Source organism: Mesocricetus auratus, unplaced genomic scaffold, assembly GCF_017639785.1.
Source record: "Mesocricetus auratus isolate SY011 unplaced genomic scaffold, BCM_Maur_2.0 Super-Scaffold_6730, whole genome shotgun sequence".
Taxonomy (NCBI): domain Eukaryota; kingdom Metazoa; phylum Chordata; class Mammalia; order Rodentia; family Cricetidae; genus Mesocricetus; species Mesocricetus auratus.
Window position 1 is genome coordinate 108,458,612 of NW_024429184.1, and position 25,537 is coordinate 108,484,148.

Genomic DNA, 25,537 nt, shown 5'->3' on the forward strand with positions numbered 1-25,537 from the left:
TGCTCAGGCAGCCACCGGGCCGCTGGCTCACCAATGCCAGGATGACCCATTACCAGACTCTGTTGCTGGACAAGGACCGAATTCACTCCGGGGCTCCGGTGACCCTGAACCCCGCCTCGCTACTCCCCTCCCGGGGAAGCAGAGACTCATGACTGCTTGCAGGTCCTGGCTGAGGTCCATGGGGCGAGAGCTGACCTCACGGATCAACCCCTTCCCAACCCCGACCATGTCTGGTTCACGGAGGGAAGCAGCTTCGTACATCAAGGGGAAAGGAAAGCCGGTGCTGCATTGACAACTGAGTCAGAAACAATTTGGGCCGAGGCCTTGCCGCCAGGAACATCGGCCCAACGAGCAGAACTGATTGCCTTGACACAGGCCCTGAGACTGGCAGAAGGTAAGAAACTCACTGTCTACACAGACAGCCGCTATGCTTTTGCCACCGCTCACATCCATGGTGAAATTTATAGGCGAAGGGGGTTATTGACCTCAGAGGGCAGAGACATTAAAAACAAAAAGGAAATCCTGGCCCTCTTAGAGGCTCTGCACCTCCCAACCGCCCTCAGTATCATACATTGCCCAGGGCATCAGAAAGGCGACAGCCCCGTTGCCCGGGGAAACCGGAGGGCAGACCTGGCCGCCCGGGAGGCTGCCCTGACCTTGGAAAGCAGCAGTCACCTCCTCCAGGCAGCTGTAGTCCCTGTAACTAATGAGGCTTCCGAGAAGACCTCCCCGTCATGGGACTATGAGATAAAAGACATCAAAGCCATGAAAAGACTGGGGGCGACCCGAGTACATGATGGTCTCTGGACCTACCAAGGAAAAACTGTCCTTCCCCGCCTAATGACTAGATATTTGGTTAACAGCCTACACAAACTCACTCATTTGAGCTCCAGGAAAACGAGAGAACTGTTAGCCCGGGAAGAAAATACTCGCTACCTGTTGGGAATAGAAGAAATACTAAAACAAGTGACTGAGCAATGTGATGCCTGCGCCCGCGTCAATATGACCAGGCTAAAGCTACCCATGGGAACTCGAGCTCGTGGGCACCGGCCTGGGGTGCACTGGGAAATAGATTTCACAGACCTCCTGGTTTTTGTTAACACCTTCTCGGGATGGACTGAAGCCTACCCCACCAAGCACGAGACAACAAAGGTGGTCACCAAGAAACTTCTTGAAGAAATCTTCCCCCGTTACGGAATGCCACAGGTATTGGGGACAGACAACGGGCCTGCCTTTGTTTCTCAGGTAAGTCAGTCTGTGGCCACCTTGTTGGGGATTGATTGGAAATTACATTGTGCTTATCGACCCCAAAGTTCAGGGCAGGTAGAGCGTATGAATAGAACCATTAAGGAGACTATAACTAAATTATCGCTGGCAGCTGGCACTAAAGACTGGGTCCTCTTGCTCCCCTTGCCCTCTATCGTGCCCGGAATACACCGGGCCCCCATGGCCTCACCCCTTTTGAAATTCTATATGGAACCACCGTTCCCTTTGTTCAGTTCTTTGACCAAGATATTTCTGACTATGCCAATTCCTCCTCTCTTCAAGCTCACCTGCAGGCACAAGAGCTGGTTCAGCAGGAAGTCTGGAAGCCTCTGGCCCAAGCCTACCGAGACCAGAGGAAACACCCTATCGTCCCTCACTCCTACCACGTGGGAGACAGCGTTTGGGTCCGGCGCCACCAGGCTAAGAACCTTGAACCCCGCTGGAAGGGACCATACACGGTCCTGTTAACCACCCCTACTGCTCTCAAGGTGGACGGGATTGCTGCTTGGATACATGCCTGGCACGTAAAAGCTGCCTTCCTTGAGGATCCGGACCCAGGATGAAAGGCTCAGCGCACTCAAAATCCTCTAAAAATAAAACTTACCCGCTCCTCTCCCTCCTGCTAATAGCCCTCCTCATAAAATCAGACACTGGTGTGGCCTCCAGTCCCCATACCGTTTATAAATTAACCTGGGAGGTTCTCTCCCAAGTGGGGGAGGTCATTTATGCTGTCACGGAACCACATGCACTTGGGACATGGTGGCCTACTCTATGGCCTGAATTTTATGATTTGGTAGCAGGGTTGGACACTTGGGACATTCCCCATTGCCACCCAAAGGCATGCGCCAGTGGTTCCCATTTTTACAGACGTCGACGTGCACTCATGGACTCCAGAGAAACCACCCCCGGGTGTGTTGATCAAAGAGCCAGAGAGCAGCTAAGTTCAAAGGACTTCTATGTCTGCCCCCGAGATGGGCATGCCTGGCAACAGGCCCAGAAATGTGGGGGACATGATTACTTTTTCTGTGCAGCTTGGGGGTGCGAGACCACAGGGGACGCATATTGGAGGCCGTCCTCATCCTAGGATAAAATACAAGTACGCAGAGGCTGGGACAAAGGACAATCTGGAATGATAGGTATGCCTCTTGCCATTTCCTTCACTGCGCAGGGAAAGCAAGCCCCGGACTGGCAGACTGGGTATACTTGGGGTTTGCGTTGGTATCTGTACGGGCCAGACAAGGGGGTAATCTTCAAAATCAGATGTAAGGTGGCTCCTGTCAATCCACAGGCCATAGGCCCTAACCAGGTTCTTGCTGATCAAAAGCAGCCTAGCCTACTCTGCCCAAGGCTGATACCAGGCCCCTGACCCTGCCTAAAACCACAGCTGCTCCCGCGCCTACAGAAAGCACTCCCAAACCCCCCTCCTCAGGTCCCCCCTTAAAGGCACGGGAAATAGAATATTAGCCCTGATCCAAGGGACATATGCCACTCTGAATTTAACTCGCCCAGATAAGACTAAGGAATGCTGGCTTTGTCTGACTCTGCAACCTCCCTATTATGAAGGCTTAGCGGTTGTGGGCAAATATACAAATCAGGCCACAGCCGAGGCTCTTTGTGGGACAGCCATGCAACATAAATTGACCATCTCAGAAGTGTCTGGAGAGGGGCTATGTATAGGTAAAGTCCCCGCTACGCATCAAGGACTATGCAATGCTACTGAGCCTTTGCCCCAAAGTAGCCGCTACTTGATAGCCCCCAGTGGGACATATTGGGCCATGCATCTTAAACAGACTGACCCAGTTCATAAAAGAAAGGCTATTGGTTGTATAATCACTGGTCTTGACTCAGCAATACCAGCAGCTAAAGCAAAGGGATCTCGAGATGGCAGAAACCTCTGAATGAAAGATTTCATTCAGTTACAAGAGCAATGGGGGAATGAAAGACCCCGGCCCACACAGGCAAGCTGAGGCTCATGGAAAATTCCGTTTCCCCCACAGCTGAATAGTCATTTTTTTATCAGAAGGGAACTCTGCCCAGGGACACAGGTGTCTATAGCCAGCCCAGCAAGATTGGGCAAGCACAGAGACCTATTGTTCCTCAGATAGGGCCAAGGCCGAGACTTGAGTTCTGAGAGAAACCTTAATTGCCCTCGTTCTGAGCCCCCGCCTCATTTAAATTGCCCAATCAGGGTCCCGTAACTAGGCTTCTCGCTTCTGTATTGCGCTTTTTGCTATAAAAGAACCCCCGAGTCCCCAGCTCGGGGCTCTCAGTTCCCGAGACTGAGACGCCCCGGGTACCCGTGTATTATCAATAAAGCCTCTTGCTGTTTGCATCCAAGGTCGTGGTCTTGGTGTTCCTTGGGTTCGGGTCTCCCTCCCGTGGAAGTCCCCCGGTTGGGGTCTTTCATTAGGAAGGCACTAATCCCACAGGAGGGCCCCACTCTCAATACTTTCCCAAACTATAGACACCATTCCACTGGGCTTACAGCTCCAACATGGAGAGACCCACGTCAGTCCATAGTTGAAATAGAAAGGGCGAGTAGCACAATGATACATAATCATTCCATTATTGTAAAGTGCAAAACTAAACATTGCTTAATGACACGTAACAGAAACAAAACTACTGCCAGCAATAGTGGCACATGCCTATAATCCAGGTATGTAGGAAGCTGAAGGAAGAGGGTTCAAATTTCAAGGTAACCCTGCACTACATGGAAAGTCAGATGACAGCCTGGCTACACAATAAGACTTTGTGTCAAAGGAAAGCATAATTAAACTATTGAAAAAAATCAAAGGGATGAGTAACAAATACTAAAGGATTAGTTTCACAAAAATTGTATTCTCTACTATTACAACTAGATATGAGAAAAAAATCAACAATTAAATGCAAGTTATTTTAGTTTCCAATCAATCTTTCAATAAAAAGATCCTAAAACCACAGTTTCTCATGTCTTCCATAAAGACTGCAAGCTTCTGAATGGAGAGACCAGTCCTAGGTAATGATCCTCTATGACACTCGAAGGCTGCACAGCCGCAGCTCCAACCTGAATGTTCAAACTAGTAAAGCAAGTTCAATGTGCCCGCATCCCTCCCCTGCTCTGGGAAGAGTGGAAAAGTAGGACATGAGCCCTCTTCCAACTCCAATGAAGTGAAACAGATATGCTCCTTGAGGTACTTGCAGATGAAAGGGAACCCAAGCTGGGGCCCCTGTAGGAAGAATGATAGGTAGAGGGAGGGAGGTGTCCTCAGCACCTGGCCCCATGGGGCTGCAGCAAAGGGAGGGGGGAGCTCTAGGATCTCTCTTTGACCCAAAAGAATTGCAATATTTTAAGATCAATAAACTACAGAATAGCAAGGTGGGTAAAATGATTTCCTGGTAGAAAGTTTAAGTGGAGTGACATCCCCACTTCCTAGACAGCATCCTAGGAAGGGGGCTTGAGGCATCCTTAGTTTCCACAGCTCCCAACCACCTCCAGTTTATGATGTCAGACTGAGACCGTGGTCAAATCCTTCTCCATTCCTCATTCCTGACATCCATTTCACAGGTTCAGTGACACTAACCCCATCAAGGCTGGGTAAAAGACCTTGCACACAAAAGGGCTTAACAGCCTACCTGGTCTAAAAGTAAGTTCTTTGAAAAAGAATTAAAAACCACCGGGCGTTGCTGGTGCATGCCTTTAATCCCAGTACTCAGGAGGCAGAGGCAGGCAGATCTCTGTGAGTTTGAGACTAGCCTAGTCTACCGAGCAAGTTCCAGTACAGGCTCCAAAACAATACAGAGAAACCCTGTCTCAAAAAAAAAAATTAAAAACCACTGATATGAATCCAAACTGGAAAGAAAGACCTAAAAAAAGCTATCTCTTCAGCCTCTTCAGCGATGGTGTGTGTGTGTGTGTGAGAGAGAGAGAGAGAGAGAGAGAGAGAGAGAGAGAGAGAGAGAGAGAGAGAGAGAGAGAGCATGTGTGCATACAAAACTAACACACAAAAGTCCCTTCCACACCATAAACATCTTCCAAATTTACTTTAGACCTCCCTGTGGAGTTTTCCACCTGCTGCTTCTCCCACCCATGCGGATCAGCCACAGGGATCTCCCTGCTCGCTTCAGCTCCCTGCCTGTCTTCAAACACTTGGTTCATGCCATTTGCTATCAGTACCTCTAAGTCTCAACTACACACTACCACTCTGTGGCTCTTCTTTTGACTCCCAGGGAGAAAGCTGTCCTTTCCACCTCCACACTTCCTTGGTACCATGTCTAACCCTGTTACACACTGAAAGCAAAATACTTGAACTTCCTTTGTAGACTCCACCTTCTAACAACAGGATCTGAACTCTGTATCCAAACACTCAGGAGAGATGTATACAAGTAAAATTCAGATATTAACAAGGATATCATGAAAACTGTAAACAAGAGAAATTTTCAAATTCAGGATATAAACTAGGGGAATAAAACTTCAGGAAAATGCCTACAGAAGAGACTGAAGGCATAGAAGAAAAGAGAACAGTTTATTAAACTATTTACAATAGTCCAGAGGAATGAAGATTTACAGACTCGGAATAGAGAGAAGGACTGGAGATACAGATACCTCAGTGATAGCCCTTGTCTAGCACACTCAATGGCCCTAGGTTTATTCTTTGCAACAAAACAGAATACAAAGAAACCAAGAAGTGATTCCAGTAGACAATTAGAGCTTTCAAAATGAAAGGCCTGTTGGAGTATCCCACACTATGGATGTGATCAGTCTCACAGCAAGGAGCTCTAACCCTTTAGAAACAGGAGTCTATACATTCCTGGTAAATTGGTAAAAACACCATACACACAAAGGGAGCACTCATTGCTACAGACTTCTTGAAAGCCAAATGGAAACAGAAAGGAGGCACAGCTTCTGACCTGGAATTCTCAGCCTATCAATGTACTTTTTAATAAAACTTTCAGAACAGCAAGGTCTCATAAAATTTACTTCTTGTTACTATGTACTCAAGAAGTCATTGGCTCCACCCCAATAAAACAACAGACAAAGAATCAAGCAACTGAAGATCTAACACAGAACACAGACCAGAGGGGTCCCTCAGATAGTAAAATCCAAACATGACTGTCAGGCAATTGGCGTAGACTAGTCCTAGTCAAAAAGGTTCCAAAAGAGATTTCTTGATGACAGACACATGTTGGCGGAGACATAAATTAGAGATAAGTAAATAAAAAAAAAAACTAGCTCAAAGGGAAAGCAATTATCTTCAAGGAAGATAAAATGTCAGAAGGAAAAAAACTAAACAAAATTTACAGTGGCTCAGCTGAAGATGGTTTACATGAAAACTAATGTGGGCACTGACTGATGAGTGATGTAATCTAAAGTGGGAAATAGCTTTGCGGGACTGAGAGTCGGATGTTGTTAGTCAGAACTTAATTATTTCCAATAACAAAACCAAACAGATCATGCCTACAAATGAAAACTTAGCCAAAAGCATATTGTTTACACAATACTGTGATAACCAGATAAAAGTAGTCACCTTGGGAAAGGGGACATAAGGAAAGGCTTTTTATTTTTATTTTTGAGATTATAATTTGATCACAACATTTCTTCCTTCCTTTCCTCCCTCCAAACCTTCCCAAATACCTCTCCTCCAAATTCAGTCTCTTTTTTTTACTGTTATTGCATGCATGTAAGTATATGTATATACACATATTTTTCTAAATATAGCCTGTTCAGTTGGTATAATGCCACCTGTATGTATATTTTCAGGGCTGATCATTTGCTACTGAACAAAAAATTGGTGTTCTCTTCCCTGTTATCAGTTTTCCCCCACTGCTTATACTTCTTTCTATACGGTTGAGGCTTTTCTCTGTCCAGTTTGGCAGTTTGCTGGTGTCAGCCTTCTTGAGCTCACATCTGCACAATCGTGCTGGGGAGACTTTATGGGTGTAAGCTTCTGATATTACTAGGAAACAAATCTCACAGCAAACTCCCTGATCTCCTGGCTCTTACAATCTTTCTGAAATGTTCCCTGAACCTTAAGGAGTGGAAATGTTTTGTAGATGTAGCTATTGGAACTGGGCTCCACAACTCTGCATTTTGAGTGGTTATGGTTTGGGTCTGCTACAAAGAGAAGTTTCCTTGATAAAGACTACACTCACCTACAATTATATGGACAAATGTTTATGGATTGTTGCTAGGGATTATGCTGGTTTAGTAAATTTGTGGTTATAGATCCTCTTCCAATAACCATGACTTCAGTAGAAACAAGCAGCTGGTTAGATTTCCAGTATCAGGCATGGTCTCCCTCCTGCTGAGTAAGACTTAAGTTTAATTAGAGAGCTGTTGGTTACCACTAAGGTATGTGTACCACTGTTGTATCCTTTGACACAAGGTTTTTCACTGAACATGGACCTTCTTATATCAACTCAAACGGCTGGCCAGCATGTCCTAAAGATCTTCTTGTCCTTACTGCCCTGGAGCTGGGATCAGAGGCACATACTACTGGACTTGGTTTTTTACATATTCAGGATCTGAATCTAGGTCTGCATGTTTGCATGGCAATCACTGAGCTATCTCCTCAGCCTTAATGTGTTCTTAATGCCTAGACATTAACACATGTGGTTGTTATTTTTAAATTTTTACAATTTATTTAGCTTTATGTGTATTACTGTTTTGCCTATTCACATTCAAGCAGAGCCTGGGAAGGCCAGAAGGTGATGCTGCATCCCTTGAAAATGGAGTTACTGAAAGTTGTTAAGAGTTACCAAGTAATGCTGGGAACCAAACTCGGGTCCTCTGGAAGAGTAATTCAAACTCTTAGATGCTGAACCAGCTCTTCAGCCCCAACAATAACATTCCTTTTAAACAGACAATAGTAGACCCTTAGTTTGCTAATCAACACATACTCCTGTTTTCCAGCTTTCTGACAATACCACTTTATCTGTTTCCAAGCTTGGATCCTGATGAAAGAAAGCTATTATTGGTTTTGTTTGGTTATATCTAGCCAGATTGTTGGTTTTTTTTTTTTTTTCCTGTTCGCTTTTGTTTTTTGAGGGGACAGGGCAGGGGACAAATTACAGAAACTAAACACTTTAACTGAACTGCAAGGGGAAAAAAATCAGCCTTTGGACAACTAATTTTTGTGCCACATAAAGCAAATGAAGAAGCGCTCTGTAAGGAAGTGACTGGCATGGCTGAGTCTATGCTGCAATCCATCTACTACCCTATACTGCTTACCCTGTAGGAACTGTTCAGAAGCATTTGCACCAATCACCTAAGACCCAGCTTAGGTACCCCAAGAATTCTAACTAATACTAAAGGAAAGCAAACCAGTTGGAGGGGCTGGAGACATGAGATGACTCAGGGGCTAAAAGCACTTGTTGCTCTTGTAGAGGCCCAGGTTCAGTTCCCAGAATCCACACGGTGGTTTATAACCATCTCTAACACCAGGCTCAACGGATCTGATACTATCTTCTGACCTCCTTAGGTGCATGCTCACAGATGTGGACAAAACACATAAAATGAATCTTTAAAAAATAATTTTTAAGAAGAAATCATATGGAATTTTTTCTTTTAAAAGCTGAAATATGTAATAATATGTACTGATATCTCATGACTCAGAACTGTTGATAATTATACCTTTTAAATTTTCATTTTATTTCAAATTTTGAAAAAGGGTCTCACTATGTTGTCTAGGCTAGTCTCCAATTCATGGGCTCAAGAGATCTACCTGCCTCATCTACCCCAGTAGATTTCAGTACTGGGAATACAGCTGGGTACCACACCTGATCAACAACTGACTGGGAGTTTAACGAAGTGGCACAGCATACCCTAGCATTCATAAAGCTCTGGGTTTCATCCCCAGGACTGGGAAAAGTAAGAGATGAAAACAAAATACATTTAACTATCCTGCCTGCCATATTGTCTTAAGTCACTAAAAAGGAAACCAATAATCATAGATACAATTTCTTAAAGATGTTTTAAAGAAAAACTACACAACCAAAACTTCACATTTTAAGGATTTAAAAGAGTCCCTTCTAGTGACTGAAGTTGTTAAACGGCCTAATACTACATACAACTTAAAACTATATTGGGGTAACTCATGCATTAGAAATGTTTCTGCTTGTACTTTAAATGTGTGGTAATCTTTAGTATCTGTGGAAACAAGTACAACTCCATATTTCCAGTTTATTAGCATGACTCACAAAAGAATATATTATGGTTTACCAATATCACGGAAATCATACAGCCCAAAGAGGTTTTGTTGTTGCATTCATGTTTAAAAGCTATGTTAAAATGCATTTGGTTTAAATGTTAGTAATATACAAATATTTTCTAGGTAACTTTTAAGACTAAAAGTTACTATTGCCAGATTGCTGTGGCTAAGCATTGATTGAAAGAGAATATGCTCTCTCTCTCTCTCTCTCTCTCTCTCTCTCTCTCTCTCTCTCTCTCTCTCTCTCTCTCTCCTTCTATAATGACAATTTAGAAGGCAAAACACAGTGGAAGTACTCCGCCCACCCATCCTTAGTATCTGGCTCTAGTAGAATGAGCCAAAACCTTAACTTAGTAAAGACTGGCAAAACACATGCGTTAACTTCATGTCTCACAATGACACTAACCAAGAGGCATGACCAAGCTACTGTAGCACAAAATCTATAGTGCAAAGGGGCAGAAATGACCACGTAAATGTTACGTTCTGAGGAAACCTAAATGAAGAGTGGAAACCTTTAGAAACATGTCAAAGTATGCAATTTTCAAACTGTTAATATTAACCATAAACCTCAGCATCCTGTCAGGGCACAGAACCGTTGGCCTAGAAATATCCCTACATATTGCTTAAACTGATCTTACTTACTGGATACATACTTCTTTTTAAATGAAATACATTTGTATTGACTTACTGGTGTGAGGAAGACACTAAAGGGCCAGAGGACAACATGGAAGAGGGTTCTTTCCTTCCACTACATGGGTTCTGGGGATGGAACTCAGGTCATCAGGCTTGGGGTACAGCCTTCCTCCCAGCTGAGCCATCTGGACAGACCTGAGGGATACTTACGAGACTCCTTAATACTTAAAGAGACACCCGAATGGATGAAGAAACAGCTATTCTCCCTCTACTTCTGTGCTAAAGACAGATTCTGAAAATCTCTGCTTAATGAAGAACTAAACAGGACTAAATATTAACAGTTGGAAGGAAATTTAACAACCAATTTTAATCCAAATTTTATCCCAAAGCTAGATTCCAAAGCAATGCATTTAACACCAATCATTAGGAGTTTACTACAGGAGCTACAAAGAGAGTTTGGTTAAGAGTGCAAACTGCTCCTGCAGAGGGGTAAAGTTTGCTCCCAGCACCTACTTCAGGCAGCTCACAACCAACTGAAATTCCAGATCCAGGGATCCCACCTCTTCCGGCCTCTGCAGGCACCTGTATACATGTGGTACACATAGACAGACAGGCACATACACACAATAAAAACTAATTTTTTAAAAGCTTAGGACGTTAAAGACTAAATGGTGACTGCTGGAGGCGACACAAATATGCCTTAATTATAACTTCCAACAAAAATTCTATAGGATGTTCCAAAGATTTATGGGCTGTGAAACAGAATACCATACTATAAAAAAAAACAATAAAAAAAGGAGCAGCAGCAGGTAAATTCCTTCAGAAAATATGTACATGGTATCTGGGCTAAGCAAAGAACAAGAATTCGATTTGGGACATGTCACAAAGAAAGGAAACATATTTCAAGCAGCACCAGATGGTTACAGTTGAATGACCTACACAACAAATGCCATCTATAACAATGTTTCCCAGATAGTCTCCACTTGCAATGCTTGTGTTCTTGATGTTCATTCTCCAAACACTCAACTTTTGCATCTGTGCCCTTGTTTATCTCTGCCTGGAACGCCCTCCCCCCCCCAGGTGTCTCTCTGCAAGGCTGCTTTTCTTACCACATTCAATACTTGCTTAAACATTACTTCTTGGTGACAATGTAACTGACTGCAGTAGTTTAAATTATCATCTTCACGCTCCCTACTTTGCCTGACTTTATTTTTTCCACATCATTTATTACTATTAATACCTGTAATACTATATAGGCTATTTATTAGCCATGTCTACATCCCCTGCAAGACAGAAAGTAAATGTGTTTGTTCGGTTACAGTGCCTACATGTGGTAGACGTGAAGTAAACATCTGATGAGAAACTGACAATGGAATATATTAACAAAACATAGTATCTGCCCTCACAGGAGCAATGAGGCAAATTACTTTCAATTACTTCTGAAAGACAATTTGGCACATGGTGGAGAAAATCCAATTTCTAACTACTGACCCAGAGAAACATCTTCTGGTGAACCGCCTCTAGAAAGCCAGCATCCTTTTAAATACCTTCCAGCCTGAGGTCTCCAGCAGCACTGTCACTCAGACAATGACCAAAAACACGGCACCACTGCCTCAACTGCACGATTTTCCCAAATTAGCCTCCACTGCTACCTAATAATTAAAGGTGAAAGACAGTTCTACTCCCACTGTTGGACAAGAGGAAGTTGTATTTCTAAATTTCCAAGTTAAATCCACATTTCATATGCCTAAGTCTACCTATAGTAGGTGATTACCATGAAATTATGGATCAGCCAAGGAACCTATAATGTTTAATAATTAATTGTATAGTACTAGGGACTGAAGCCAGGACCTTGTGGACATGAGACACACTATCACTAGTCTATCTTTTACTTTTTATATTGAGACAGGGTCTCGCTAAATTGGACAGGCCAGCCTTGAACTCACAGCCCAGGTCTTGACCTTCCAATGCTTTCTGTCTCAACTTCCTGAGTAGCTGGAACTACAGGCCTTCTTATCAGACCAGACCAATTACTAAATTTAAATGTAGGGAAAAAAAAAAAACACTTCTCAATGTGATTTCACTATTGGAACACACCTTTTCTACACAGCAAATGGACTCAACAGAGACTAGTTAACATTTTAGGCAATCAGGTAATGTCAAGTTAATGACATTGTTTTCCTCAGAAGGAACAACTAGAATTTTATTTTGGATTCAAGAATAATCTACTTTTTAAACAGACTATTAGCGTTTAAGTTATACTACACTAAAAACCACACAAAAACTAGAGCAAAGTGTTCCTGATCATCAGGAAAAGCAGAGCTACTTAAGGAAATGAAGCAGCTCCGTTTCTCACTTCAACCAACACCTCCACAGACTGCATTATCACTTTAGGCAAACTGACATTTTCACGTTTCATTTTTAATGGCAGGAATAATTTCCATCTGGGGCCATAAAGTGTTGGTGCTGGCACATTTTCAAAACTAAATTCAAAGTCCACGTCTGGCTATAAGCAGAAACGCCCCAAGATGGCACAACAGCTACAGAGCTCACATTGCCCCTACAAATGACAGCTCAGCGGATGACCTAGTATGAGTTTTGCCCTCAGGTAAGGCATGGGAACCTATTACCTCTCCTGATCATTGATCAGTTATCTTCGCGACTTTAAAGTCAACTGCCCCTAGCAATATTAACAATGTTCACAGTTCTAGAAGCGAACTTTCACAGATGCTCTTTCGTTTAAAGCAAAACTCAGGGCAGCTGCCCTTATGTTTTGGTTCAAATAGGAAAAGCCTCACCAAAATGAAATCTTTGACTCTGAGGGTCAACGACTCAGGCCCCCAGTTATTTCAAGAGTAAATTCAGACAGCACGTGAGAAGCCCAACAGCAACGTGGGGTTCCCCCCTACAGCCCCCCTGGAAGTCGTCACACGGGGGCTTCCGATGCCTCCCATATGGAAACACCCCGGACACACGCGGGCCAGGGCGTGGGGCGAGCCAAAGCAGCTGAGCTCGCAGGGGATTAGGGCGGACGCCGTGGCCCATCTGGCCCCGGGCGACAGAGAGCAATCCACCTGGCCAGGCTGGGCGACGGGGAGCGGGACCGGGCGCCCGACAGGAAACCGCGGCTCGGCCGCCGAGTGGGGCTGAGGTGCCGGGCAGGTGGGCAGCGCCCCTCGCGGCGGACAAACCGCCTCGCCCACAGGCGAGGGCGAGCAGCCCCGCCGGCGGGGAGTGGCAAGCGGCTCCCACCGCCCGAGCGGACAGGCGGCGGGGCCAGGAGTGCGACGCGGGGAGGGCCGCCGCGGCGTCGCGAGAGGGTCGTTCTGAGGGAGCCGCTGGGCGCTGCCCTGCGCCGGCGCCGGCGCTCGCCCTCTCCCGGGTCCGCGGCAGGGGCGTACTCACATAGGGCTGGTAGAACTTGGAGAGCCGCGGCTTCCCGTGGTTGTTGAAGATGAGGATGGCCTTGATCATGGCTGGGCCGGGCCGACCACGGGTGGGCGCTGGGGCCAGGGCGGGGGCGGGCGCGCGAGCCTCGCCTCCGGGAGCTTTGCTGCCACGGCTTCCCCACCCGCCCCCTCCCGCACGCGCGCGCGCGCTCCCGCGCTGTGGGGCGGGGCCTGGAGGCGGGGCCTGGGCGGGGCGGGCCAGAAGGAAGCGGAAGCGCCTCCGGGCCGGAGCCAACTGGCGGGAGGCGCGGGGAGTGGGAGTGGTGCTTGCTCCTCTGGTGGCGCGCGGAGGCTCGTCACGGAGGCATCCCGGAAGCTCCCCGCGACTTTGTGACACTCGGTGCTCCGTGAAACGCTGTGCTTCCAACAGAGCGCGTATCCGGACACCCCACGGTTCGCCGCGGGCCAGAGCCACCCCCTCCCGGTGCCTTCTTTGCGACCCTCGGCTCCGGGTACGTCACTTCCGCCACCGACTCCGGGCCCGCAAGATGGCGGAAGAGCCCGAAGCCGTGCTGCAGCTCCCTTCTTCAGCGGCCGCGGCCAGCGGCGAGACCCTTTCGGAACTCTCCCCGGAGACAGTCACCCCGGAGCCCCCGTCTTCGGCCGCAGTCTCTCCGGGGACGGAGGAACCTCCCGGGGACACCAAGAAAAAAAGTAATGTCAACATCCGTTTGTGGGCGGAGGCAGGGGCTTTAAAGCATTTCTGACCGCGGCGGGCCGTGAGGAAGCCTAAGCTAGAGTCAGGCGCGTCCCAGAGGTGCGCTTGGCCTCTTAGGAGGTTGCAGGAGTACCTAGGTGATCTGGGGGTGCCCGGGGCCGCCGTCCCTCGCCCCTTTGACGGCGTCTGGTCTCGGAGTGGTCAGTCTTGAGCACCGTAAAGGTGGGAGCCCCGTGAGATCTCGGTAGCCCCGGGTGCTTAACACGGGGCTAGCTACCGAGATAAGCGTTGAAGGTGACAGGAGCCGCAGGTGGGTTACAATCCGCGGATTCTGTCGAGTTCGCTATTGGCTTCCTCCAGCTGAGTATGAGTTCATTCCTTAGGACAGAAAAACCAAAAAACTGGAATTTTAGATACTGTGAGGAATGCTAAGGGGAAACTAAAGGTATAGGTGTTGCCTTTCTGGTAACTTTTTATTTGGGATGGGGGCCATGCCCTTGTGCATCAGTGAATGGCCTTAACTGGTTGTCCCCGGCTTCTGTGTTGTGTTAGGGGGGTGTTTGCCACGGGAGAGTAAGGAAATTCAGGTTAACTTCCCCTGAACGCTGTAAAGTTAGAGTCGGCTATGAGAAAAAAAAAAAAACCAGCAAATAAACTTGTATCAATGGGAAAGGTAGACCTCGTCCTTAGTAGTTCTCCTTTCAGAGACATTAAATGCAGATCCGGTTGTGTTTTCTGCTCCTTGTCTCATGACTTGTTTATGCTGCGTGGGAGGAGAATTTTCTCCCAGCGCTGCTCCTAGGACATGCAGGTGTGTGTAGATCTGTAACAGAACTCTACAAAAGGTCTTAGGGGTTCAAGAAAGAAAGAACAGACTGACTCTGTGTTTGGAGGAAATCTGCCATGTATATATGCTGTACTGAGTATTTGGACAGATAACCACTGTCACCTTGGGGGGGGGGGAATCCAAATATTTTTCCTTCCAGTTAGCTGTATGGAGCTGACTTTTAAAGGTTTCTTTTAAGATGGAAGCACCAGGCTGAAGGTGGTGATATACACTTTTAATCCAGCACTCAGAAGCCTGAGGCAAACAGATCCCTCTGAGTTCGAGGCCAGCCCGCCCCCCCCCAAAAAAAAACTACTAGGTCAAAATTTTAGTCTTTCACACTGATGATTGCTGTGCCAAAAAAAAAAGCAACAAGCAAACTAGAAAATGACCCATATTCCAAGATATTGCCTGAGATGACTGTTTTTGTTTGAGTCTCCATATTTTTTTTTGACAAATTGAATTCCTATTTTTATCCTTTTGTAGACAATTTGATGATCAGATATTTCACATTTCCACTGTAATTTACAGAAGGATTGCTGAAACAGACAGGTTCTTGACCCTGGTGGCACAGTATTAGAGGTTTCTCTGACCAAGCTTTTGAATACCAGTGCTAAGGTCCTACTTTGCAAAAGATTTTGATTTAATTGCTGTGCAAATTAACTGTTCTCCAGTTGATTCTAATGTGTAGTAGGGGCTCTGAGCTACAAGCAAGTCATGTTGGGAAGTAAGACTATAGATGTAATTACTATATAATTACTATAAATTACTGTGTCTCTGGCTTCTTGCCCTCTGGCTCCTCTTTCTTCAATAGTACAACTCAGTGCCTAATTGCTGCTGAGTTATTGATTGCTCCAGGGGATTGAGGGAACTGGGGAGGAAGGTATAAAAGATAAACTAACCAAAATCACCTCTATGCCTTCTTAACTCATCCTTATTCCCGAAATAACTGAAAGGACACTTACGTAGCTCTTCTCCAGGATATGGGCTACATCATGTGTTTTAGCATTTCAGGAGGAAACTTGATCTCCTGGAACTCGCTCTGTAGACCAGGCCGCAAACTCCCAGAGATCCGCCTGCCTCTGCCTCCTGAGTGCTAGGGTGAGAGGCCTGGCTTCAGGAGGAAACTTGAATAAGTTGATCCCAATATTGAATGCCAAACAAATGGGGCAAGAGTGTGATAGCAGTTACATAGTTCTGCTTTCAGGGGCTCTTTGATCGTAGGTGTCCCTTAAAGGGAAATGACCTTCATTAAGGAGATCAGTCTTAGTTAGGAGATCTGTTTTAAATCACTGAACCATCACTGCTGCTGTCTTTGAGACTTCTTTTGGACCCCTGATTGTATTTTTAAATAATAATAATAATAGTCTTTTTTTTTTTTCATTAAAAAGTTAAGTTTAGCCGGGCTTTTAATCCCAGCACTCGGGAGGCAGAGGCAGGCGGATGCTGTGAGTTCGAGGATGGGCTGGACCGACAGCCTCCAAAACAATACAGAGAAACCCTGTCGAGTAAAACCAAAAAAAGAAAAGTTAAGTTTAGAAAATTTAGTATTTACAAAAACCTATATGTCACTACCAAGAAGTAACATTTTGATATGTACTCTATATTAATGTGTGTATGTGTTTGATACTTAATGAATAATGAAGTTATGGAGTTATATACATAATTTTTCTATTTTGCACAATTTCTTAAACTATTAACTGCTTTTATAATGTGTTTTTGAACAGCTGTTTAATAATCTTAAGGTTCTGTTAGTGTAAGTTATAGTCTAGGTACTCACCCCTCATATCAACCCTGTGAGATAGGTGCCGTTACAGGGACCTGATACTGCAAGATGACAATGCTTGTAGCTCTACAAGAGACAGCCACAGTTTGGACCCAGTTTGGAATATGCGTCCTTTCTCTGTAAATTCTGCCATAAAACATCTCATATTTCAATGGCATCCACATATATGTGTTGAATATGTAAATTTACTGCAAGCAGGGGAAAAATGCATGAGTTATTTTCTTGGCTGTTTGGGTATTGTTTTATATCATGGCCAGATCAATTTCTTACCTTTAGAATTCTGTTGTGTCAAAATGTGTTTTAAAGATTAATCCCATAGAAAGAACTTTATAGGCTCAAGGGAGAAAATAGTGGAGAAGAGTCTAATATTTTTTTGTTTTGGTTTTTGGTTTTACGAGACAGGGTTTCTCTGTATTGTTTTGGATACTGTCGTCCAGCCCGGCCTCGAACTCACAGAGATCCACCTGCCTCTGCCTCCCGAGTGCTGGGATTAAAGGCGTGTGCCACCACCGCCCAGCTGAGTCTAATATTTTTATATCTATGGCATAGCTCCAGAATAATAACTACATAAAATATGTAGATGAGAAGTTTGTTTTCTGAACTGTTTCACATCACATTCTCATCAGATGTTTCAATACATTTTTTTTAAGTTGACATCCTGCTAAAGGCTGTAGGAGATACCCCTATAATGAAAACAAAGAAATGGGCTGTAGAGCGAACACGAACCATCCAAGGACTCATTGACTTCATCAAGAAGTTCCTTAAACTTGTGGCCTCGGAACAGTTGGTATGAAAACAATCATGATTGTTTGCCTATAAAAATTCACAATAGTTCCTAGGCAACCACGAGTAACACATGTACATAGAAAGCTACACATTGCTTCTGTTTTATGTATTTTATCTGTAGGAGCTCTAAAATGAAATGAATTTAGATTTACTTTGCTCTCTAATACAGTTGTGTTTTATTGTATTTATCTCTGGTGGGGTTGGAAGGTGCATGCAGAGGTCAGAGAACAATTCTGGGAGTGGATACTCACCTACCATGTTTCTGGAAATTATCTCAGGTCATTAGTTTGGCAGGGAGTGTGCTTAACTTGAAGCCTTTAACATCGTGTTTATTATTACTGCTACTGCTTTCCAGTTTGTTTTTGTATTTTTTTTAAGACTGGCATTTTGGTTATTTTCCTCAAATACCACTGAATATCCATGCAATGGATATTTGTCATAGAAATAAAGCTCACCAAGTAGGCTAGGTCCCATCTCTGTCTCCCCATTGCTGGGGTTACAAGCATGTTCTGCCATTGCCTAGCATCTTGTGGTGTATGTGAGGGATAGAACTCTGGTCTTCACGCTTGCACATCAAGCACATTATCACCTGAGCTATCTCCACATTCAACAATGGAGACATTTTGAGAAATGCATTATTAGACATTTTCTTGTGTGAACATCTTGAGAGTATGGTTACATGAATTAAAATAGCACATCACGTGAAGACAGAATCTTATGGCACCATGATTGTATATGCAGTTCCTCCCTAACTAAATAATCACTAAAGCACATAGCTGTGCTTGTCATTGTATGTTATTTGCTGTGTTTTATCTTTCAAGTAGCCACATGAGATACAGATACTATTACTTTCATATCATTCCTATACATAGGATAGACCATGAGATGTTGTTTGTATTTAGGACTAGGACTCTTAACTGCCTCATTCAGTACTGAAAGGAAAAAACCTAACCAATATTATTTGTTGTATAAATAATACCTGTTGACTAGCTGTTCTCATACTGTTTTCTTTAAGAGAAAGAGACAGAGAGACAGACACAGACAAGATTGTTAAACCTAAAGTATTTTACCTTAGATTTTTAGATGGATGTTGGATGTTACCTGCCAATTTTCTTCTATTTTCTAAAAAGTTGATCAAAGGCCTTTCCGGCACTATGACCTTTTGCTTTAATATCTTTAGAAGTGTTTTAAGCACTAGAAATATTTTAATTTAAAACAGATTAAACTAAAGTCTGGAACAATGAGTTCTTTTTTTCTTTTTTTCTGTAAGTAACTTAACTAATAGTGTCCAGCTTGAAGCTCAGTACCTCTGAAGTTTTTCAAAAGTAATAAAGGTCAAAAGAAAGGAGAAAACCGTGTGTAACATAACCAAGGAAAATACCCAGTATCAAATGTATTGATTTTTACTTGCATATGTGAAAGTATTAGAAGAAATTTTATCTTGTAGCTCAGTGGGATGTTTTTCTTCTTTTGGAGTAGTCTTCACTGTGTAGCCCAGGCTGACCTTGAACTCATGGGCAATCTTAAACTCACTTGCTGCACTTACCTGCTGGGATTACAGTTAAGAGCTACTATGCCAAGTAGGCATTTTGTTAAGGTAGTGTTTGAATATTCTTCCAAAAACTGTTTGTGAAAAAGTGCTTAAGTGTATTTATCTGGGGAACTGGCTCAGATGTAGACCTCCACCTTGTGTGGGTCTGTATAACCCCAGTGCCTGGTAGGGGAGATGGGCAGACTCTGTGTCTCACTGACCAGCCAGACTAGTCTTTAGATGAGCTCCAGACTCAGACTCAAACGAATAAGGCAAGAGAGCCATCAAGGATGATACCCTGTGTCGACCTCTGGCACAGACACACTAGCACACACCACAGTATCTAAAAGTGTCTTAGTTACAGAAAGGATGCCATTTTGAATCCTTTTTTTTTCTTCCCTATAGTTTATTTATGTGAATCAGTCTTTTGCACCTTCCCCAGACCAAGAAGTTGGAACTCTATATGAGGTAAGTAGCCTCCCCCATGGGTGTCATGTCTGTTGTGTACTGTGGACTACTGATTCCCATCTTTAGGAAGTAGCATGCTATCTTAATTATCAATGGGAGAAGACAACCTTGTTCTTTTATACCATGAATACCTTTAACATAGTAGGATTTTAATAAGTTAAGCTTAAACAGTCAAGGGATAAGTTCTATTTAGAAGTCCTCAAGCCAGGTGGTGGTGGCGTACGCCTTTAATCCCAGCACTCGGGAGGCAGAGGCAGGCGGATCTCTGTGAGTTCGAGGCCGGGCTGGACCGAAACAATACAGAGAAACCCTGTCTCATAAAAACCAAAAAAAAAAAAAAAAGAAGTCCTCGTTTGCTTTCCCCTAGAAATTTTGTCTGATTTATATTGCATCTGCATTATTCATGCATTATTCATTACTGTCTGTAGCTGAGATCTGACTCCAAAAAAAAAAAAATGATAAAACTGCATTAGAATGACTTTATTCAACAGTGCTGCTTCATGGCAATAATCATTAATAAACCACTAGCCCTGCTGCAAGAGAGCTGAAAACACCTTCTGTCAGAGATGTCCTGCGGGCAGGGCAAGAATTTGAGCCACACCCAAGGCACTCACTCTGGTTACTGATGCGTGTGATAGTCACCTTTTGAAGAAGGAAGTGTGTTATAGAACTCTTTCACAATCTGAAATAATTAGTATTTGATATGTTGTCTCTTCTTTTTGTAGTGTTTTGGCAGTGATGGTAAACTGGTCCTACATTACTGCAAATCACAGGCGTGGGGATGAGCCACAGATGAGCAACTTGGTGGTTTCACAGAAGAAAAGGCTCAGAAAAGCTTTGATGCTGTGGGGAGAGACTTGATGGCTATCAAATACTCAGCATGAATCTGCTATGAGCTGTGCTTATGTGTAAGAAAGCATCATAGAGTAAATGGACTGAAAAATGAGATTTGTGTCACCATAAAGTCATCATGAAAGATTAGGGTGCCCATTATCCCCACATTCCTATTTCAGATCTGCCTCCAAGGTTAGAAAGGAGACGAGCTCTATTGTGGGTTCTCAGGATGACTGAAGTTGTTTACTTGTGGAGGTGGCACTATGCTTTTTCCATGGTAAAACTAATTTGCAGGAGGGTTAGTATTTTGAGGTAGTTTTCTTTTTTAACCTCTTCGGGGAACCTCCGTTTGGATATGAACTGTCTACATTTATCCATGTTGCTTTGAGAAACCAAATGCACTGACTTGTCTCAGTGTCTTAAGTTATCCAGTAGAGGGCAGCCCAGTTTGCAAAAAGGTTTGACGGCTTTGACAGCTTTGCCAGGTGACTGAGGGAAGGACTAATTTCTAGTTTAAATGTGTAATGGGAAGAGCAACTGTGTTGACAGACTGGAGGAGTTGGAGGATGTGCATAGTTTAAAATTAATCATGCGGGAAGCAGTTTCACAGATTGTGAGCCAGTGAGTCCTCCACGATTTCCAGTCCTGTCATTTATGATTCTTGGGCCTCAGCCTGGGCATCATGACCCACACTTGTAATTTCAGAGCTCAGGAAGCCTAGGCAGGAGGAGTATCAAGAGTTCAAAACCAGACTGGGCTGCAGAAGAACTTACCCCAAACAGATTGTTGACCCCCACCCAGTGTAGTCCCACTGTCAATTATCTGGGTCAAAGCAATTGACTTAGTAAACCCAGCAGCATTATCAGCTTTTCATTCATCCCAGCCCTCATTCGTAATCTGTTCCTGATGTGTTTTCCAGATTGAAAGCATTCAAAGATAGTGCTTTAAAAATAGCCTCCAATAATATACCATCATGAAAAAGTATTTGGTCACTGGTGTTTTTAGACTGGTCATTGCTTGAAGTGAGATTTACTTTTATTTCCTTATGTACCGTATTTGTTTTGTGCACTCCTACCCCACTCTACCCCCACCCCCATTTCACTATGCAGCTTTGCCTAGCCTGGAACTCAGAGATCTGTATGCCCTCCTCTGCCTCCTGAACGCTGAGTTTAAAGGTATGGACCACCTGGCTTGGTTCCATACATGTCTTAAGGTATTCCATCCTGAACCACACATGGTAGTGCACACTTACCTAGCATTCAGGAGGCTGAGGCAAGAAGACTGATAGTTTAAAACCAGTGTAGACCACAGGGTGAGACTGTCTCAACAAAACATGAAATTAACCCTTCTTCCCCTCCTCTGAGGAAAGCATTCCAATAAATTAAATGTCTCAACAGTTTGCAGGATTTGAAGTATGTGAGAATTCCAAGGGTTTACTTTCAAAAGTGATGATGGAAATGTATCTTTTTTTATCAAAAAAAAATCTTGAAGACTTGAACTACACTTTTTTTGTTCTGTTTTTGAGATGGGCTGACCTGCTTCAGGCTTCAGGGTGCCAGGGTTATTTTGTGCACCACGGCACCTGGCTAGTTTAGAGTGTGCTCTACAGTAGTTCTCAGCCGTGTGAGCCGTGGAGGATGCTGTGAGCAACACAGCACAGTGCTGTGCACTCCTGTGTCTGCCATAGAGTGTGAGTTCCAGCTGTCCCCTTTCTGCATTGCCTTGGAGTGAGGTAACCCACGTAATAGTTCACACAAGAGTGACATGGACAGCCAGCTAGACACAGGATAGGCTCAGGAAAACACCTGACATTTCGGGAGCCTGGAAGCACTGATTGATAAGCAGCGTCAGTCAGATAGGGAAAAAGATCTGTTCAACTCACTATGAGGTTATTAAAGAGCACAACAGTAGATATTTAACAGGAGAGCTATGTAGAACTTACTGTTTGCTGATGTCTAGGTGACAGGGTGCTTATTAACTCTTATGAAATCAAAAATACTTGAGTTTGAATTTGTGTTTACCAAAATAACTCATTACCCTATTAAATCAAAAGTTAACTAAATATGTATATCTTATTTGTTTTCTTCTCCCAGTAGCTTTGAGGATTATGTAGGGATTTATACTTAATCAAACTGTTTTACATTGTCTATTGGTCTTTTCCCTAATTAATTTCGATACTGACGTTATAACACTTGTAAACTGGGAGCCTATGACTGATGGGGTGACTAGACAGTTTAATGTATCTCAAGTGCAATTGAAATTTGGGGACAGGGACATAATATTTTCAGTTTTCCATGTGTATGATGAGTGTAGTGATACCACATTAAATCTCCCTGTGCAGAGAGGTACAACAGCACCTGAAATATATGTGACATAGTGGATATATTTCTACTCCTGTCCTTAAATTATTTATGATAAGGATTTCATAATGACTTTTTAAAAATTTAGAACATAAAGCAAGTTAAAGAGTGATTTGTTGCTAATCAAAATAAGATTGGATCTTCCTGAAGGCTGATTTCTGGAAGTTTTTTTGTTGTTGTTATTTTTCGAGACAGGGTTTCTCTGTGGCTTTGGAGGCTGTCCTGGAACTTGCTCTTGTAGACCTGGATGGTATTGAACTCACAGAGATCTGCCTGCCTCTGCCTCCCGAGTGCTGGGATTAAAGGCGTGCGGCCACCACCACCTGGCCCGATTTCTGCAAGTTTTAACCTTAAAGGTTTTCTATCTGTCATGATCTCTAATCATATAAGAAAACTGAAAATTGTAAGCTCTGCCTACATAACTGCAATCAACCAGTTTGCTTATGTGTAACTTACAGTAGGGGTAGCATTATATATTGTAGGAGTATAGAAATGAACATAGCTTGTTATAAAGCTCCCACTTCATTTTCCAAGTATTGTAATGCACTTGGTAAGATTTGGACCAGGAGAAAACCAACTGCAAGCCACTGAATAACATTGAAAACTGATAAAACTTGGGGAGTTTTGTCTTACTAATACTCTCCTACAGCATTTTGCAGCCTGGATTAGTTACTCCCTGCTTTGCCTGTTTCCTAGGGCTCCTCCAGGGATTCACTAATACTTTCACTCTTCAAGCCCGACTCCTTCAGGGTCTAATTGGGATTTTCAACTCTTCCCCTTAAAATCTCTGTGAGTGACTCAGGAAATCCCCTCCTCCTCCTGAAGAAAGCCACGACTATGACTGCACTTTGCTACATGCTGCCATGGCATACGTGCACCTGTCACTCCATGATTATGGGGCCTGGAAATGGAATGGGGAGGGGGCTTCGCTTCTGTGTCTTTTCAGTTACTGAGGTAAGAGTGACTTAACCTCAAAGGCAGCAAAGAAGAAAATCTGTAGCTTTCATACCACAGAAAGTAACAGAAAACACTTGGAACACATGGAGAAGTTAATGCTCTTAATATGTGGATTCATTCTGAGTAAGATAAACACAAATGTCAAAAAGAAAATGCAGGGCCTGGGGTAAATCTCTGAAAGAGTCCTGGATTAATCTCTAGCACCTCAAATAATTAAAAAGTGAAAATTGGTTAATAAATATGGAAAGACCACTGTGATTAAAAAAAATAAATAAAACTTAAGATGCTAATCATTAACTTTCAGTAATTAAAAGTAAATCTTAACATGATGGTGAGAAGTAAGTCTTACTGTTCTTAGTAGATGGAATGTGGGTCCATGCTTCCATTTTTTAGGGAATTAAGGTAGCAGTGCCCCAAAAAAACCCTAAAATGAAGTGTTAACTTTGATCCATGGCACTTCCAATGAACTAAGCAGGTTTTCCTATTTTAATTTAAGTCTTAAGGATAGGGGTGTTAGGTTTTTTTTTTTGTTGTTGTTGTTGTTTTGTTTTAGAAGTGATGGAAAGTAGAGAAACAACAATGTTGGATGTCACTGGTTTTACTTGTTTTCTTAGCTTTAGTGCATGGAAGATCAAACGTGAAAGGCCATGGGGAGAATCTTAGAATTTGACTCCCATAGTTCCTCTTACTTCATAGGAAACATGCATGAATCCTCGTATTGGTTACTTGAGTCTCCAGTTTGAAATGGGTCTTTTACAGAACTGTCCTGTAACAAGCCAGTCTGCATTCCTGGCTTTCCCGCGTACTTCCCGGTGCTGCATCTGCGTTCACAGAGCGTGTCTCTTCCCATCATACTCATCTTCAAGGCCAGGTGGTGTCGGCAGATCCTGACAGCTTTCCCTGGAGAGCGTGTTAGAGCGCAGCCACTGCCTCTTCATGGATCTGCAGCCCTCCCCTCCGCAGTCTGCCAATCACATCCAGTCTGTGCTCTGAATTCAGACATTAAGGTTGTACCCATCCCAAGGGTTTTTGCATTTAGTGTTTCCTCCACTTGGAAGTGTCTCCAAGACAAATGCACTTGGCCTCTCTTGGCCTGTTTAAAAATCACTTTTAAGGACACCTTCCCCTGAACACCTTCTAAACTGACAACTCCTCACTCTGGGCTTCCCCTGCTTTGTATTTCTCTATGGTATAAGTATACTTACTGCCAGTCTCTGTCCATCTTCATGTGCATTGCTGTTTCCCAACCCTCCCCTTAGACTTAAAACATGGGGAATTCAGACCCTGTGAACAAGCTTGGCTCAGATCACATGCTTTTTTAAATGGTTGGCATTCATGAGTAGACAAATTATTTCCAGAACTCTAATACTTGTAGCTCCTTTCTCTCAAGTGCTGTCCCAATGGCAGTATCTTACAATGGCACAATCACAGCCCTTAGCAAATCAGTGTAGTAGAATTACCTGGATCTTGACATTTCCCTTATATAAATAAAAATTATGCCAGTACCTGTCACAAGATGAGTTATGATATATAGCTCTTAGGGAGAATTCTATCCACCTTTACTAAATTTGAGCTCAGAAGTCCAGGTTCCCCAAAGAAAAACCAACATTGAATTGTTCTGACCACTTATCACCTTCCTGAAAATGCACAAAGCACAGCATGCTAGGCATGGATGGAGATGGGGATGTTGTCAGTCATGGTGACTTCAGCCTGGGCAGGGTAGACCTGATCTCAAAAGTGGGTCTGGTTCTCATAAGTAACTACAGTAGCTGCTGAGAAGTGCCAACTCTGTAGGGA

General features: G+C 43.7%; 2 protein-coding genes across 7 annotated transcripts in view; one reads left to right on the forward strand and one right to left on the reverse strand.

Annotated features, from left to right (window-relative positions):
• The window catches only part of Ap3s1 (adaptor related protein complex 3 subunit sigma 1), a 47,923-nt gene extending 34,237 nt beyond the window's left edge, over positions 1-13,686 (reverse strand). For 2 of the 5 annotated variants that reach the window (XR_005875752.1, XM_040741842.1), the window contains exon 1: positions 13,491-13,685. Coding sequence is in view for 4 of the 5 variants with exons in the window: in XM_040741842.1 (XP_040597776.1) it covers positions 13,491-13,559 (69 nt within the window). In the remaining variant the exon portion in view is untranslated. Of the gene's footprint in view, positions 1-13,490 lie in introns of all 5 variants that reach the window. The other 3 variants (XM_005069137.4, XM_005069138.4, XM_013112740.3) reach the window with 3 other exon arrangements.
• Positions 13,687-13,755: 69 nt separating this feature from the next.
• On the forward strand, positions 13,756-22,485 carry Atg12 (autophagy related 12). 2 transcript variants are annotated; one of them, XM_005069140.4, is made up of 4 exons: positions 13,788-14,188; positions 17,455-17,591; positions 19,527-19,589; positions 20,315-22,485. In XM_005069140.4, the coding sequence occupies exons 1-4, from the start codon at positions 14,023-14,025 to the stop codon at positions 20,372-20,374; spliced, it is 426 nt and encodes a 141-aa protein (XP_005069197.1). In that variant the 5' UTR covers positions 13,788-14,022; the 3' UTR covers positions 20,375-22,485. The 2 variants fall into 2 exon arrangements, with proteins under 2 accessions (XP_040597775.1, XP_005069197.1); XM_040741841.1 differs by lacking the exon at positions 17,455-17,591 and having other exon boundaries at positions 13,756-14,188.
• The last annotated feature ends 3,052 nt before the right edge of the window (positions 22,486-25,537 follow it).

What these genes read in the sequence shown, in the direction of transcription:
- Atg12 (XM_005069140.4), top strand. Translation starts at nt 14,023, where the DNA reads ATGGCGGAAGAGCCCGAAGCCGTGCTGCAGCTCCCTTCTTCAGCGGCC. An exon ending in CGGGGACACCAAGAAAAAAA is followed by an intron (nt 14,189 to 17,454) that starts GTAATGTCAACA and finishes ATTTTTTTTAAG; the next exon opens with TTGACATCCTGCTAAAGGCT. An exon ending in TTGTGGCCTCGGAACAGTTG is followed by an intron (nt 17,592 to 19,526) that starts GTATGAAAACAA and finishes TCTTCCCTATAG; the next exon opens with TTTATTTATGTGAATCAGTC.